This window comes from Linepithema humile, chromosome 3 (assembly GCF_040581485.1).
Source record: "Linepithema humile isolate Giens D197 chromosome 3, Lhum_UNIL_v1.0, whole genome shotgun sequence".
NCBI lineage: Eukaryota > Metazoa > Arthropoda > Insecta > Hymenoptera > Formicidae > Linepithema > Linepithema humile.
Window position 1 is genome coordinate 18,471,923 of NC_090130.1, and position 18,889 is coordinate 18,490,811.

An 18,889-nucleotide genomic window follows, 5' to 3' on the forward strand; every position below is an offset into this window, starting at 1 on the left:
GTTTAAAGTTTGTATCGTCATTCTATTCTTTTTTGCTCAATAATAATAGTTTTTAATGCGTTAAGCTTAATTTTAAATACTCGTATTTAAATGGAGAATATTTAATTTTCAATATTTTTAATATTTAAATATTACAAATAATTGTTAATCTTTTAAATATGTTTAAATATTTTTGTTAAAACGCATTTTGACACAGTTATTTGTCTGCGTACAAAAATAATTTCGGCGTTTCTGAATAATGTAAGATATGTTGAGTAAAGATAAGGGTATTGATAAATTTCGATAAGTCTTGATAGAGAAATGGATTTCTTTTCTCTTAAGTAATTTTTTTATACTAGAGACACAAGCGCGCATTATGCGCGCTATTTAGCTTTTTGCAAAGAATTATATATTATAATTATATGTTTAAGAAAAATAATATAATATCACCTTTATTTTCATATTATATACCATCATTGTTCGCATAATTAATTTCTTGATTTCTAATCAAGAAATCTTAATTTCTAATCAAGAAATCATATTTTCTAACTAAGAAATCACTATTAACTCTAAATTTAGTAGCTTCGATATATCGATGACGTCTTAATATCTCAACTGTATCACAATATTAAAATAAAATAATTGTCCTAAAATAATGACATACAATAAAATTACGTATTCTATAAATTAGAGAAAATAATAGTATATATATATATCTAACTAGTAGATTGTATGAAAAGTATATAAGATGCATTTTTAAGCAATCTGTGACAGCTTATTACATTATAGCTTATTATTTTAGAATAAATATGGGAATAATACTGCTGGCCAAAATCAGTGCGTACATTTTATAGATATCGCAGAGAAAATGCATAGGAAAATCTGCGACAGCGTGAAAAATTACGCGTTGTTTGAGATCGAGGATCGATTTATGGCATTGAACAGGTATGGCTGCTCGCTTCAATCTATGGACAATTACAATTAGATCTGGATAATGTTTGCACTTAAAAAGGCTTTCTGCTACAGGAAAACCATTGATTCAGCGTAAGTGTCGCGCAAATAAATTAGTCATTATTTATACGTCCAATATTTAAAAAATTATTATATGAGTTAAATTTTGTTTTTACTGCCATTCTCTATTTTTCAGACTTATCAAGTTCAACGAAGTCGATATAATGGACGCTCTTAAGGATTGTTGACTAAATATCAGGCTAGAGAATAAAGAGCAGAACAAGTTCAAAACAATCAATTTGCATCAAGTGCATTTGATTTTTCTAATACTCTATTGCGGGATATTGATCTCATTTACAATACTCATTCTAAAGAATATAAAATATTATTATGATACGAAGAACGTTTAACATAGACGTAGACGTTAAGAAATAAGCTTTGAATATATTTAGAGAAAACTGTACTTGATACTATATATAGAAAACCGAACAATAATTATTTTAGCGAATATCCCTCTCTGTTTCTTCACAATTTATTTCTATTGCCTTTCTAATATATACTAATTGTTTTTTTATTATATACATAATTTATATTGTAGTTGTGTCAAAAAATTATAGCATATGACCTTATAGAGTTGACCTTCGCCATTTTAACGCACGCATTAGTTTTGCCATGACAATGTATAAATGTGCCATTAAAGCATGACATTTTGCAGATCGTGATAACAAATAAAACTGATTACCTGTAAATATAGGCGTGATATATATATATAAAATCCGATACGAAATATTTATTGTTCGAATAAGATAACGCTTAAAACGTAAAAATGTCGAATAAATCTATTATCTATTTTTGCAATAGTTTTCTATAATATTTACAGTATGCCATAATTTGCAATTGTTTTTTCATGTATTTCCATACACATTCTCAACAATAAAAAGAAAATATATAGTATAAAATTAAAAAAATGGAAATTAACAATCTAAAGATTAACGTGACACGCGCTAACGAGATTTCAAAAAAAAGATCTCATCTAAAGTGACACGATGACAGGCGTTTTTTTTACATCTATTACAGAAATGAATCCGATTGTGATAAGTTTTGCTTTTATTGAATATCGAGCTTGAATAATATATCAGCAAGTATGCGTGTAATAAGAAATTTGAACTGCGCTATCTAAAGAGACAATTCTACAAATTTTCGTACGGCATCAACAGTACATCCGAGACGATTGTTATTTCTTCTTATATTATATAAATCGTTACCATTGTCCGACACAATAAACGGTGTGATTTGGAGCAAAACGCGGCAGACTTTTGTGCCAATTTTCAGTATACCGATTTATGCCATAATGCAACAAGAACGATTTAGACATAGTCGAGAGCTGGAAACTTACAATTTCCAACTGCAGAACTTGACTTTAACTTCTTACCAGGTACATTTTTTAAAATTGCAGTTATTTTTTTATATACTTTGCACCTGCAAACAAATTTCTCACTACAAATTGATTAGATATTATTCGTTAATTAATAAAGCACGATTTGTACACAGAAACTTGTATATTAAAAAATTTGATCATAGAATATTTATTATATATTGAAACTGTGTGAAATTTTTGTCTCTGAAGAGACTACACCCATACAGCACACAAAGATTGCATACACATTGCATCAATCTTTCATCGCAATGTTGCAATATTGCAAATTCACTGCAAAATGTTGTTGCATCATTGCTGTGGGATTGCAGCAACGTTAAAATGTCCGCTTTTAGGAAGATTGTAACGAAATATTACAGTAATATTGCAATGTAATGAATTTGCAATAATGCATTGTTATTGCAATTTTAGAATAATGTTGCATATATTTTTATTTATTCGGACATTTATCTGTCCAATTTTTGAACAATTAGTTCAATATCTGAATTCCCTGTGTTGAGGTCGTATCAGAAAAATTAAACTGATAAAAATAATTACTATGTCTTTAATCTTACTAGCCACTCTTTGCAAGTTTCATATAATCATCATGACTAAAACTTAAATACAAGATAGATTTTGCAACGCGCGTCGCATAGCGGTAAACGAACGAACTAGCGATTACCGAATATTGCTATTGCAATGTTGTTGGAATGTTGCTGTCACATTCTCATGAAATATCACAATTACAGATTGCAATAATGTCTCAACAATATTACATTGCAACTTGCAAGATTGTAACATTGCTGCAATGTAATTGCAATGTTCTGTGCTGTATGGGCAGCTTTTATTTCTTATAACACTTGTATAACCTACGTCTTCAAAAACAAAATTGAAAACATCTCTGAGAAAAGATAATTCGATGACTAAGTATGAGCTAATGCATCATGTTTTTAACTTAAACTGAAAATCCCCAATGATTACAAAAGCAATTGCCACAATAACGTAAAGAATATCTATCTATGCTTAAAGAAAAATTAATGGACATAACTTACAAAATAATAATGTATTAAAGTGTTGTGTGAACGTGTTCCCAGCGCCATCTATGCGCAAGATATGAGTCAGTAGGGACCGCCGGGGTTAGGCGGGAAGGGCCCGGGATTGCGTGTTGGAACACGGTCGCAGGACACTGCAAGAGATACACAGAAATATTGTCTACGTGATTATTACGAGTACCAAGGATCTACACGGCACAAGGACGTACACGACGATAACAATACATGGTGTCAGAAGTGGGATCACCGAAAGAGAGTGAAAAAAAAAAATCCCAAGAGTGATACAAGTGTGTGATAAGTATCGGCAGGACAAGAAAGAAAAATGCCGCACGACACACAAGAAGTAAAGGCAATTCTGCCTAGTGTACAAACGCCTTCGGAGTTTAATTTCGAGAAACCCGAATCGTGGGCGTTGTGGTTGAAACGTTTCGAACGATATGTTTCCGTCGCAAATCTCAAGGACAGAGCTGAAAGTGAGAAAATCGACTTATTGCTGTACACGATGGGAGAAAAGGCTGAAGAAATTCTCGCACAAATATCCACAGGAAGCAATTTGGCAACGTTGAGGGCCGTCACAGACAAATTCACGGAATATTTTTCGCCCAAGAAAAATACAATCTTCGAAAGGCACAAGTTTAATTCGCGAAAGCAGCAACTGGGGGAGAGTGTGGACTCATTTGTCACAGCATTATACTCTCTCGCTGAAACGTGTGAATATGGCGTGTTAAAAGAAGAATTAATACGTGACCGAATAGTCATTGGTGTGAAAGACGCACGTATCTCAGAGCGTCTTCAATTATCAGCGGACTTAATCTTAGAAAAAGCATTGAACATGGCTCGACAAGCGGAGACACAAGCCAAAGAGGGAAAAATGCTAAGAAAAGAAGCCGAATCGGAACAAAGTGAGTTAAACAGAGTACTTCGCTCGCGAAAATATAAAGGTGAGACAAAGAACTATCCAGAACAGCGCGACAGCAAGAATAAGATGTAGAGAGGAAACGAAATCTGTGGAAGACGCGGCAAGGCGAAACACGCGGATTTCAAGAAGTGCCCAGCACACGAGACAATGGGCTTGTTCGTTTTAGCTACACTGGGGCTGCTCTGGGTCTGCTCTACACAGGATAATACAGGACAGATAAATAGTTTGTCCTGTATTATCTTGTTTAGAGCAGACCCAGAGCTGCCCCAGTGCAGCTAAAACGAACAAGCCCAATATGTCACAATTGCCAGAAAATGGGTCATTGGGACAAAATGTGCAAGTCAAAGAAAGTACGCAGAGTCAAGGAACAAGAGGACGACGAAGGCAACGATTCTGATACGTCAACGATATTTTTAGGAACAATACGCGAAAATTTACTGTCTAAAGGAGAATTTTTATTTCGTGCGTATGTGAGAGAGTTTTCACAACAGGTAGATTTTATTATAGATACAGGCGCGGATGTTACTTGTATTTCTACTGATACAGTTCCGAGAAAATTAAAAGATAAAATAAGTAAGACAGATAGAGTAATACTTGGACCGGATGGGAAAAGACTATCAGTTGCAGGATATTTACCGTTAAATATAAAAAAAGGAAATATCTCAACAAATTCGAAAATATATATATTAAATGGATTAAAACAGAATTTATTAGGAAAACCGGAAATAAGTAAATTTAAATTAGTAAATCAGATCAATTATTTGCAAAGTAAAAGTCTGTCAAGAGTATTGCCGTTTGAGGAATATCCCAAAGTTTTTAACGGATTGGGAGCATTTAAAAGAAAGCTAAAAATTCATCTGAAAGAGGAGTTCAAGCCATTTTTTCAGTCAGTGCCACGTACAATACCAATTCCGCTATTAAACAAACTTAAATTAGAATTAGATAAATTGGTCAAAGAAACAATTATACTTCCGGTTGATTTTCCTATAGAGTGGTGCAGTCCTATTGTAGTAATTCCAAAGAAAGGTACAGATCAGATAAGAATTTGTGGGGACTTTACACAATTAAATAAAAATGTAAAAAGAGCACATTTTCCTATACCAAAAGTAAATGTAACATTATCGAATTTAAAAGATTCTAAAATATTTTCAAAGTTAGATGTTAAAACGGAATTTTATCAAATAAAATTGGAAAAAGAAAGCCAACCGTTAACGACAATAATCACACCTTATGGTAGATATATGTTTACTCGACTACCATTTGGTATTAATTGTTCGCCAGACTATTTCACGCAATGGTACGCTGAGATTTTAAGAGATGTAGCAGGCGTAGAAATACATACAGATGATGTAATAGTACATGGTGCGACAGTGGAGGAGCATGACAAAACACTTCGTACAGTATTAAGTAGGTTACAAAAAGCAGGTATAACGCTAAATAATGATAAATGTGTTTTCGGAACTAATAAAATTGAGTTTCTAGGTCATCAAATAACAGAAGAGGGTATAAGTATTTTGCCAAAGAGACTAGAAGCAATTACAAACTTTGATTCTCCAAAAGACAAAAAGACTCTTATGCAGTTTCTAGGAGCAGTAAATTACGTTAGTAAGTTTGTACCGAATAAATCACACATATTAGAGCCATTAAATTCATTGTTAAAAGATAATGCACAATTTGTTTGGCTAGAATCACAAGAGAAAGCGTTCAACAAACTTAAAACATTATTAAAAAACAGCTCCCACATTGTCGCATTATGACTACAGTAAGCAAGTTGTAACAAGCGGATGCATCCAGTTATGGATTAGGTGCAGCGTTGATGCAGATAGGCAAGAATAATAATCGTGAAATAGTAGCGTATGCGTCTACCACACTTACAGAAACGGAAAAAAGATATAGTCAAATAGAAAAAGAAGCGTTAGCTCTGGCGTATGCAACAGAACATTTCAAAGATTATATAACAGGAATAGATATAATACTGGAAACAGATCATAAGCCACTGATTCAAATTTTACAGAGCAAATTGCTTGATGATTTAACGCCGCGTTTGCAAAGAATCAGATTAAGATTAATGCGATACAATTACAAAATAGTTTACGTGCCAGGTAAGCAACTGGTGTTGGCGGACTGTCTGTCAAGAAGTCCGATTAGTAGAGAATCATATTACAGTGATGAGTTACCGCAAGAAATTGAGGGATATATAAATTTTGTAGTTGATAACTTTCCAACTACACAAAATATGTTAGAGAAAATAAAAGACGAACAAAGAAAAGATTTTATTTGCTCTAAACTAAAGAATTATTGTCTGAAAAAGTGGCCAGATAAAAATAGGTTGGAAGATGGTTTGTTACCGTATTATAGCCTCAAAGAAAATATTTCGTTCTGTAATGATTTATTATTGTATAATGCACGGTTAATAATACCTTCGAGTCTGCAGGTAGAGATATTGTCTAAGATACATTCAGGTCATTTGGGCATAAATAGATGTCGCGAAATGGCGAAACAATCAGTGTGGTGGCCAGGTATTAGTAGCCAATTGAAAACATTGGTAGAAAACTGCCCAAACTGTATAGAGCAAAGAAGAAATATTAAAGAACCGTTCGTAAAAGAAAACTTTCCCGAGAGACCGTGGCAGAAAATTGCGATGGATTTATTTAAGATTCAAAACAAATGGTATTTGATTGTAACGGATTATTATTCACGATATTTTGAAATTTTATCTTTAAAATCATTAACCGAAAAAATGGTCATCAGGAAATGTAAGAAAGTTTTCGCAAGATTTGGAATTCCAGAAATAGTAAGAACTGATCCAGGTACGCAATTTTCGGCCGAGTTCAAACAATTTGCTAGAGACTTCGACTTCAAACATATAACAAGTTCACCTAAATATTCACAAAGCAACGGCGAAGTCGAATCAGCAGTAAAAGTTGCTAAAATGATTCTAAAAAAATGTACAGACGTTAGCAAAGGGTTATTATCATATAGATCGACGCCTCTACATTGTGGTTATTCCCCTGCTGAGTTAATGTTTTCAAGGAAAATTCGATCACTTGTGCCTATGTTACCAGCTAAATTAGGGACATTTATTTTTATAAATAAATAAAGAGCTAAGAGCTAAGAGCTAAGAGCATAAAGAGCTCACAAAATTTGAAAAAGCAAATAAAGACAAGCAGGAGAATAATTACAACAAAAGACATCGCGTAAAGAAATTGTCACAATTAGCAATAGGAGCTAAAGTATGGATTACAGATAAGCAAGTTTATGGAAAAGTAGATGAGATAGATGAAAATCCGAATTCATATATAATTAAAACAGAAAATGGTAGAATACTACGTAGAAATCGATGGCATCTAATATACGCTCCATATAAAGATACAGAAGACTTTGACGCGACAATAGTAGTAGATGACGAGGGACCAGTTTACGTAGAAGAAGAGAGAGAAGTGGCGAATGATGAGAATGATGAGCAGACAGAAGTAGAACAGGTAGAAAACACGGAACAAAATGTAATCGAAGCGGAACATAATGTAAACGATCAAGGCGAAGCGAATGGTGTAGTTCCAGAGCAGGAACCACCCAGAAACCAGGGATCAAAGCGAGAAATTAAACCGAATACGAAATATAAAGATTTTGTATGGCGCCAAAGTTCTGTAAGAAAAAAAAATAAGTAACTCAATAAAAGGGAAAGGGTGTTGTGTGAACTAAAGTACCTCAAGTAAGAGTACGGACAACAGAACATAAATGAGGCAAAACCGGAAACGTGTCTAAAGAGCGCGCGCATTTTCAAATATGCTCTGAAGGGTAAAACTGAAATTGTACATATAACAATGATTTTATACTGTATAAATGGAAGGAGATATAAATAGAATAAAAGAGAATTGTTTAATTAAAAATAGGATATTAACTATTTTTTAATAAATTTTATTTTTTAATAGATACCTAAATATTTTATTATACAATTTGCATTCAATATATTATCATTGACGACAAAATTGCATAATACAGATAATAAATTAGAATATACAATTACATCTTCTCTCTATATCTTCATTTTCGTCTTTTTTTCTCTTTGTTCTCATAATCCAGTTTCGAAGAAATAAGTCTGTATAAAATGAAAAGATATTATGTACATTAGCAAATACATATATACACAATCAATAAAATTATATATTAATAAATATAAAGTTTCAACTAACCTATAGAATATCTTCCTGTAAAATATACAACATAAAAAGGGAAATTAATAAAATGAATTATCTTGAATGTATGAGTTATATATACCAAATATTTTATTTTGCAGTAATATTAAAGCTGATAAGCACAAACACAGCTGTAACACGTATATGCACATGCAATCTTTCACTACTCACTTATTTTCTTATTATTTTCTTATTTTCTTATTTATATTTTATTCTCATATAAAGCACAGAATTATTTTAATTAGAAACAATTTCTCTTCAAACAGTGGTATACACAGTTGGTGCGCACGGACATGCTACTTCCGCTTTTGCTTCAATTTGACGGACCAATCACCGATCGTTACCCTGTTGTCCGTACTCTCACTTGAGGTACTCTAGTGTGAACGTGTTCCCAGCGCCATCTATGCGCAAGATATGAGTCAGTAGGGACCGCCGGGGTTAGGCGGGAAGGGCCCGGGATTGCGTGTTGGAACACGGTCGCAGGACACTGCAAGAGATACACAGAAATATTGTCTACGTAATTATTACGAGTATCAAGGACCTACACGGCACAAGGACGTACACGACGATAACAATACATAAAGAATATAAATTAATACTAAAGAGATTGCATGATAATTTTATCGATTACGTATTACAGGAACTGCATTTTTTTACTTTCCACGCCAACAATACAAAGCTTTCAGGACTTTGCGGTGAAATATGGAATTTACTTTCCAAAACGCTGAACTTTACGTAAGATTGCATAGATCACATCATGGAAACAGACCCATACAGCAAAGAAACTTGCAGTTTCATTCCAGGAACGTTGCAATATTGCAGATTGCACGGTAATATTTCTGCAACATTACAATGTAATGTATATATACATATATTTCGGCGTAAGATAGCAGCAAGATTGTAAAAATCTTGCAGAGACACACATTATAAAATAAAATTGCGCGCATAATTATTTTTATTATATTCGCTATTTCAAGTGACGTAACAATCATTATATTTTGAGAAATAAACTTATTTGTCAGATTTGGAAAAATATACATCCACGTATATAATTGTTAACTTATTATTTTTCAGTAATTGCGGTACCGCAGTATTCCTAAATACATCAGACATTGGCTGGCGCTGTTGTACATGCGCGCCGCGCCGCGTAGAAAAGGATTTCACAATTCCGCCTGCATGATCAGATTATCAGATAATCACGTTGTTGCCGGTTACTGCAAATGTGCTGCGAGTATGTGTTTTGTTGATCTCATTTAGTTATAATAGGCCTTATTAGAAAGCATTAAGTGCAAGGCATAAGTATAATTGCAAATAAGAAGAACAAATAATAGAGATAAGCAAATTATTCTTTATATAATTAAACTGAATTACTTTGAGGTTATACTACTTGCATCTTATATTCTGCGAGTTGATTATGGATCTTTTTCTTCTTAATTTTGTTAAAAATAATAACAAATTATAAAAACACATAATAAAAAATAATAACAAACAAAAAGATATTCATCAATGATATTTTACATATTCTCCATATTTACAATTAAAGTATGTTAATCATTCATTGATCAAACATCACAAAAATAATAAATTTTTATATTCGACATATTTTTATTATTGTGGAATTTAATAAACTATTTTAATTGTTCAATTATTAAGCACATATAGTTATAATAAATATTTTATACTCTAAATTAAATAAAAAGAGCTTCATCAATAAGTTCTCGTTAGTTTTTAATAACGTGTATGTAAAATACACTCACCCGAAAAAAAAGCGGTACACTGAAAATGTGGGAAAAATTCATCAAATTTCAACTGACGATAACTTCGTAAATAATAAAGATAGAAAGTTCTATAAAATATGGAAATGAAGCTAAAAATCTCTACTTTAAGAATCAATTTATTTCAATGTTGCAAAATAAATTTATTGAAAATGGCGGATGACAAAGCGCGAGCATGCAAAATTGAAAAATAATGGTTCGAGTTTGCGACGGTGCACGGTATAAACAAAAAATTGTAGCTTATTGGGATCAAAAGCGTACGAAAGTACAGAGTCTCCTCTTTAAAATGCTTTTTTATGCATCTCGATACGATGATTTTTCGCTGAGAGATTCGCATTTGAAGTAAGAATCTGCCTTTTTCTTCAAATGCGAATCTCTCGGCGAAAAATCATCGTATCGAGATGCATAAAAAAGCATTTTAAAGAGGAGACTCTGTACTTTCGTACGCTTTTGATCCCAATAAGCTACAATTTTTTGTTTATACCGTGCACCGTCGCAAACTCGAACCATTATTTTTCAATTTTGCATGCTTTTGCTTTGTCATCCGCCATTTTGGAGAAAGTTATCACACATTATTGCGTTATGAATTTTCGAACACTAGACATCCAAACTTTTAAAATGGTTTTTAAAAAATCCTGCTAGCTGTATTACGTGCCGAGATATTCAATTTTGAACCAGACCGAATTGCAAGAATAAGAATTCTGTGGTTATCAGCTCCGCGGTATTTTAAAACTCCAAACTCTCCTTACGGTTATAAGTGTCAATTCTGCTCTTGGCGTTACCCAGGATCAACGGCGTGGACGTGGCAGAAATCTGATCCCGTGTGCACATGTTGGCACGTGTGTATGTGTGTGTGTGTGTGTGTGTGCGTGCGTGTGTCCGTGCGTCCGTGTGTGTGTATGTGTGTGTGCGTGCGCATGCGTGCGCGTGCATGCGTGTGTGTGCGCGTGCACCACTGGGATAAGGACCTCATGGCTCGTTAGATCCACGATATTTTACGACTCCAAACCCTCCCGGTGGTGCGTGTACAATTGTGTGTGCGCGCGCGTATATTAATAATGGGTATGACCTCCTCGTGCGCGTATTACCTCATTCATGCGACGAGGCATACTTCTTATTAGTGTTCTAATTTCAGTCTGCGTAATGTCATTCCACTCTATTTCAAGAACTCTTCGAAGTTCTGGCAATGACTGAGGAGCAGGTATATGATTTCGTACTTTTCTGTTAATATTGTCCCATAGGTGTTCAATGGGATTTAAATCTGGACTCATTGCTGGCCATTCGAGTCGATTTATGCCAACTTCATCGCAGAAATCAAGCACTTTTCTCGCAACGTGCGGTCGAGCATTGTCTTGCATAAACAAAAAGTCAGGGCGGAGAAATCACAAAAGATCTGCAGACATCTCCTTCGGATGCAAAACAATTGATTGAAAAATAATGGTTCGAGTTTGCGACGGTGCACGGTATAAACAAAAAATTGTAGCTTATTGGGATCAAAAGCGTACAAAAGTACAGAGTCTCCTCTTTAAAATGCTTTTTTATGCATCTCGATACGATGATTTTTCGCTGAGAGATTCGCATTTGAAGTAAGAATCTGCCTTTTTCTTCAAATGCGAATCTCTCGGCGAAAAATCATCGTATCGAGATGCATAAAAAAGCATTTTAAAGAGGAGACTCTGTACTTTCGTACGCTTTTGATCCCAATAAGCTACAATTTTTTGTTTATACCGTGCACCGTCGCAAACTCGAACCATTATTTTTCAATTTTGCATGCTCGCGCTTTGTCATCCGCCATTTTCAATAAATTTATTTTGCAACATTGAAATAAATTGATTCTTAAAGTAGAGATTTTTAGCTTCATTTTCATATTTTATAGAACTTTCTATCTTTATTATTTACGAAGTTATCGTCAGTTGAAATTTGATGAATTTTTCCCACATTTTCAGTGTACCGCTTTTTTTTCGGGTGAGTGTATATATATAATACAGCTACAGACGTTCCGGCTTAATACATTCAATATTACATACACTATTTTAATATTACTTTTTATTATAATTATGAAAATGTTTAGTATAAAAGACGACAGGCTACAATAACTACACCTTTAAGCTAAAAAAAATTACACAATATAGGATATTAACCAATTTCTAGATGATTAAACTGTAATCATGTGAACTACTTTTACATATGCATGTAAAAGTGGTTCGCATGAAATACATATAATATAATGAAATACATATTATGTATTTCATTTGGATTCTAATTTTTTGTTGCCTTTTGTGTTCAAATTTGATGTGGAATATGGATTAATTTTTAGAAGTCGGTTGATCATATTCATATCAAACCTTATTGAGCACTTAAATATGAATATAATCGATAGACTTCTAAAAATTAATCCATATTCCACATCAAATTTGAACACAAAAAGGCAACAAAAAATTAGAATCCAAATGAAATACATGTATGCAAAAGTAGTTCGCAGACTTACCAAATAATGTATACGTGTCACAATAAATTACCAAAAATGTTACGCAGTAATATAAAACTGTTGTAAGTCACAGACACAGTCTGTAAAAGAAAATAAACTAGAATTAAAATACAAGATAACATACAAAACCATTCGCAATTTCACTGATAAAAATAAATTGCAGATTACATAAAATTTGTATAAAATATTCAGTAAAACTGTTGAATACTGAACATTTGATTTTTTTAAATAAAGTATAAAATCTAAGAAACTTAAATTGGGCTAAATAAATTATAAATAAATTAAATAAAAAATCCTTAATAAGTCCTCGTTAGTTTTTAATAACGTGTATTTAAAATATGTATTTAGAAACAGCTACAGGCGTTCCGGCTTAATACATTCAGCCATCCTCAGTAACCTTTTCAAAAACAATAATATAATTTTTACAAGGACTAATTGAAATGATACGTTTTAAAACACTGTGTACTTTCTAATATTTTAACACGTCCTTGTAAAAATTATTTTATTGTTTTTAAAAAGGTTACACTGAAATATTATAATATTATTTTGGGCGTGAAAAACCTCAAGATTCTAATATTTTTTTGCAACGTTTAGTGAATGATTTAATTCGTTTAACAAACCAAGGTTTTCGAAAAGATGATAAAATAATAAAAATATCTCTGTTGTTTAATATGTGATGCACCGGCAAAATCATTTGTTTTGTGCATAAAAGGCCACAATGGATTTTATAGCTGTACAAAATGTACAATTAAAGGAAAATATATACATAATAGAATTTATTTCCCAAACACCACACTTCCGTGCAGCTTAAGAACAAATAAATTATTCGCAGTTAATGCTTATAAAAATTTTCAAAGAGGATTCTCAATTTTAAATAACATTCCGAAATTTTTACCTATATCACATACTCCCTTGGATTATATGCACCTTCTATGTTTGGGAGTTGTCAAAAAGATGATACTTCTTTAGATAAAAGGACCATTTTCTGTACGTATAAATACAAGGTCAATCAACAAGATATCACATTTATTAATTTTACTTAGAAATTCTGTGCCAAAAGACTTTGTAAGAAAACCGAGATCTTTGAAAGATGTAAAACTGTGGAAAGCTGTGGAATTTAGGAACTTTCTTTTATACACAGGACCAGTGGTATTGAGATACATATTAAAAAAAGACATATATGATTACTTCATTACTTTGCATGTAGCTGTAACAATACTTGCAAGTCCAAATCTGTGCCAAGATGAATTTATAAATTATGCAGAAGCATTGCTCAATCATTTTGTGATTTCCTTTGAAATATTATATGGTAGGAAGTACATTTCGCATAATGTTCATAATCTGTTGCATTTATGTTCAGATGTAAGAATCTTTGGACCGCTAGATAATTTTAGCGCATTTCGATTTGAAAATTTTATGACGTCTATTAAAAGATTATTAAAGAAAAACGAAAAGCCATTACAACAACTAATGAGAAGATATAGTGAAATGGAAAATGTTTCTTTGATATCAAATAGTAATTTTAGTAACGATAATTTATATTCATGCAAAAAGATGCACAATAATGGACCAATATCTGATGATATTGACGGTATTCAATCACAATATTTGCAATTGTCAAATAAACAATTTGAAATAGATTGCAAGAGAAATAGTGATAATTGTTTTTTGTTAAAAAATAATGTATGTATTGTGATTCTTAATATAGTCAGAAACAACAATGGTGATATTTATTTAATAGGCAAAAAACTTAAGCATGTAGAATCTTTATACGAATCACCTTGCAAATCTGAGGAGCTCAGTATTAAAATAATGAAAATAAATAATGACAATATCTATTCTTATCCACTTACGGAGTTAAAGTGGAAAACATGGAAAATTCCTTATGGAAATAATTCCAATATATTTGCAATATTTCCTTTAATTCACACAAAATAATTTTGTTTTTCGTAGCTATACTTCTTACAATATTACATTCAGTGGTATAATAAAGAATTTAATAGCTTATAAACATGGAGAAGGATAGAAAATTTGTTATTTGTGAATTTTCTGATGGGCTACAAATAATACCTGCAAGATGGCTGAATACTGTTAAACAAACAAGCATTTGGCCCAGCCATTTTAAAACACAACGTCGGATCAATACTGCTATTATAACCGGAGAAATACCCAAAGAACAAGGTGATTGGGAAGAGTTGCCAGTAAGAAGAATTTTTGGAAGTGCAGGTAATTATAAAGCATGATATGTATACACAGTATACATGCATATACATATGTATGTGTGTGTATTTTATTTATTTTAGTTTTATATATAGTTTATATATTATACATATACATAGTTATATATATATTATTTTTAAATTATAGATACTTATGAAAAAAGTATGGAAATATTATCATTAGCGCAAAATACATCCAATGTGGACGATACCGGAATGCCTTCTGGAGAAGTAAGAGAACGGAACAAAAAAAGAAGACGCACAAAAGCAAAACAGAAACTTACCTCCTCTTCCTCCTCAGAGGAAGAAGATTTAATCGGAAATAAAGAAAATTATCCGGTACAAAATAAAAAAATCCTTCCTTTTCCGCAAATAGAAAAATTTGTCTGTGGCAGCACATCATTGACAGAGAAACATGCACAGCATATTGAAAATATAATAAACGATCATATATGTACTAGTGCAGTGAGTAATAATACTAATATCTATAAATATTATTTTGTTAACCATGAGAATATATGATATTGTTTTTATAGCTCTTAGCAAAAGATGTAGCGGGTCCATCCCTTCAAAACACGAAAGAATGTGTTATATCGACAAGTGTATGTGATGACAAAGGAAATTCTTCTAGTCCTGGTAAGTTCTTTATAAAAATATATTTAATGTAATTTTGATATAACAATTAATGCTATAAATAAGAAAAAAAAGGTATTTTTTATTGATATATTATTAGTACGAAGTGTAACATTAAGTGTAAAATTAAAATATATTTCAGAGTATATAAAACAAGTGTTATTAAAATTGAATAAACTTCTGTATAAAGTGGATAGAGTTGAAAATATGCTACATGTATTGGACGGAAAAATACAATTGAAGGATAACGAAATCGATGAAGAATGCAATATCCAATTCCCATTAGTTTTAATGCAAGATTTAAATAATTTTGAGGAGCAACTAAAAAAAAAAAAGGAATCACAATTTCAAAACAAAGTGGTATAAGATTATATATTTTTGTTAAATTATTTTATATGTTAATAATAAATTTAATATTAATCAATATGAATAAATTTTGTTTAATAAACGTAGAAATTTATATGAACCATTAGTAGAGCTACAGCATTAGTATTATCTGTGAATCAATATATTTTTTTCAGAAAAATACTTTAAGACTAGTAAGCGGAAGTACTATGCATATTATGATTACTAACATGTTAAAGAAAATGATGGCGAACACTCTAGCTACCAAATTTAGTTGGGCTGGAATGAAAGAAAAATTAATTTTTAAAGATTTGATTATTGTGAAAATAATTATGCGTAAGTTTATTTTTATTTACTTTATTAAATATTTTTATAAAAGATGTATTGTCTTCGCAAATTTCCTTTTATTTCGAAAATCTTTTACCAAAAGTTTGATAAAATTTATTCTTTACAATTATCAATGTAGCTTTTTGGATCATAAAAGATTTAAAGTTTATAGATTTTTAATAGTTAAGGGAGAAGGAGCAAATAGAGATTTTATTAATAGATTTTTATAATAGATAATTTAATTTAATTCTTTATTTCTTATGTTATTTTAAGCAGGTTTTAGTAAAATGTAACGTAAAAAGTTATTGTATCCAAAAAATTGTAGTTAAGAAAAAATCGACTCTCAAATCATTCAAATTCGCAAAAAAAAGGACATATAATACATAAAATCTTAGAATGCTTTGTATATGAAATACTTTTAGAAATTGAAATAATTTTCTTATTTTACAGAAGCAGTTCGATTACAATATAAGCAGACTACAGATGCTGAATTTGCGGAATTTATTTCCAAATGGCTTGCGCAAGCACCTTTAAGAACACAAAGAGAAATGTAAATATGTATAGATATATGCATAATATTAGATTTAACATATATTATAACACCATAATTTATATTCTTCTTTTTTTCAAAATTTAGGAAACGTACCTCAATGGAGTAAAATGCATTAGGATTATTATATGCTACAACAAAGTGTATACTCCCAAAAAAACCTGAATATATCATATAACGCAATTTGCGGTTTGATTCGTTGTTTTTTTTTTATTTTGGAATTGCATGTTTTCAATACTTTTCAGTAATTTAAAGAACTATATTAGAAAATCTTTGCATATTCAGAGTTTATTTTTATTTTATGTATTTAATATAAATATTTATATGTTACAAATGTGAGACATATTTTTTTTTTAAGTTTAAATATTTTAAAATATACATTTTTTATTTTTTGTTACAAGAGAATTTTATTTAAGTATGCACTATGTAAAAACAACTAGATTTGCATAGGAAACATCGTAATATAAGCAATACCAAATATAGTAGTAGTAGTAGTAGTAGTAGTTTGTTTATTGATCCCCTTAGGGTTATAATTTTTTCTCTCATTTCCGTTTCTCGCCATACATTTCTTTCTTATATAATAACCTTATTCTATACTTAATCTCTACTTATTCTATCCTTATCCTAACTTAACCTATCCGCTTATGGAGCAGGAGCGTGAGCCTTATGTGCTCACCCTCCTCCACCCCTCATCCTATATACGCACACACCTCGCTCGCTAAAGGGACTTCCGTTTCCATTCCTTTCCTTCCATCTTATATGTGTTAATACTTTTTACTTCGCCCCTTCTTTCATTCTCTCTCTCTCTCTCTCTCTCTCTCTCTCTCTCTCTCTCTCTCTCTCTCTCTCTCTCTCTCTCTCTCTCTCTCTCTCTCTCTCTCTCTCTCTCTCTCTCTCTCTCTCTCTCTCTCTCTCTCTCTCTCTCTCTCTCTCTCTCTCTCTCTCTCTCTCTCTCTCTCTCTCTCTCTCTCTCTCTCTCTCTCTCTCTCTCTCTCTCTCTCTCTCTCTCTCTCTCTCTCTCTCTCTCTCTCTCTCTCTCTCTCTCTCTCTCTCTCCCCCTCTCTCTCTCTCCCTCCCTCCCTCCCTCCCTCCCTCTCTCACTCACCCACTCTCTCTTCCTCCTCCTCATCTCTTTTCTTTTCCTCCTCCCCCTTCTCTCTTTCTCTATCTCTCTCATCCATCGCTCCTCTTCTCCCTCCTCACCTAGAACCCAGCCTATTGCCTCTTGCCAACTCCCTCCTCCCTCCTTCCACTCTCTACATACCTCCCATACGTGTTCCCATGTTTCCTTTTCTCCTCCACATAGTTTGCACTTCTTTTTCTTCTTTTCCTGCCAATACCTTCCCTCTCTTATTTTATTTCCCAACCTAAATCTCGCCACCCTTTTTCATCTGCTTTCCCCCCATTCTCTTTTTAAGTATCCCGGTATTCCCTCCCCTTTTACTTTTCTATACCATCTGTTAAATCTAGATTCTTTTATCCTTTCCCATCTTTCCTTCCTCTGTTCCTCCCTGTCCTTCCTCTCTAACTCTCCATACCACTCCTCTCCTTCCTCTCTCTTCCTTTCCACCTCTTCGATTGTTATCTCCCTCTCTTCGAAGAATTTCTTTCTCTCCTTCTCCCAATCTGATCTTACTTTCCCTTCCTTAAATCTTTCCTTCATCTCCTTCCTACATTCCCTCGCTATTTCACTCCCTCCCCCCTCTTCTAGCCTTTTCTCAAACCCCCATGCCCTCTTGTCCGCTCTTCCCCTTATCTTCTCCCTTTGCAACTCTTCTCTTACTAAATATCCTGGTGTCCCCGCTTCTACCCCCAATACCCATCTCAAATATCTCTCTTCTATCCGTTCCATTTTCTCCCTTTCCTTCCATCCCCATATCTCTACCCCATATCCCATTACCGTCCAAACCAATTTGTCAAACATCCATATCCTTCTCCCCCAGTCCCTCCCAAATCTTTTTTTCCTTATCCCCCATACCTGCCCCATCACCGCTGTCGCTTTCTTCGCCCTCTCCCTGATTTGCGCCTCCAGTCCTCCGTT

General features: G+C 32.6%; 1 protein-coding gene across 1 annotated transcript; it reads right to left on the minus strand.

The window, feature by feature from the left end:
* Positions 1-18,235: 18,235 nt before the first annotated feature.
* On the minus strand, positions 18,236-18,745 carry LOC136999024 (golgin subfamily A member 6-like protein 26). Its single transcript, XM_067352420.1, has one exon. The coding sequence runs from the start codon at positions 18,743-18,745 to the stop codon at positions 18,236-18,238; it is 510 nt and encodes a 169-aa protein (XP_067208521.1).
* Positions 18,746-18,889: the final 144 nt, after the last annotated feature.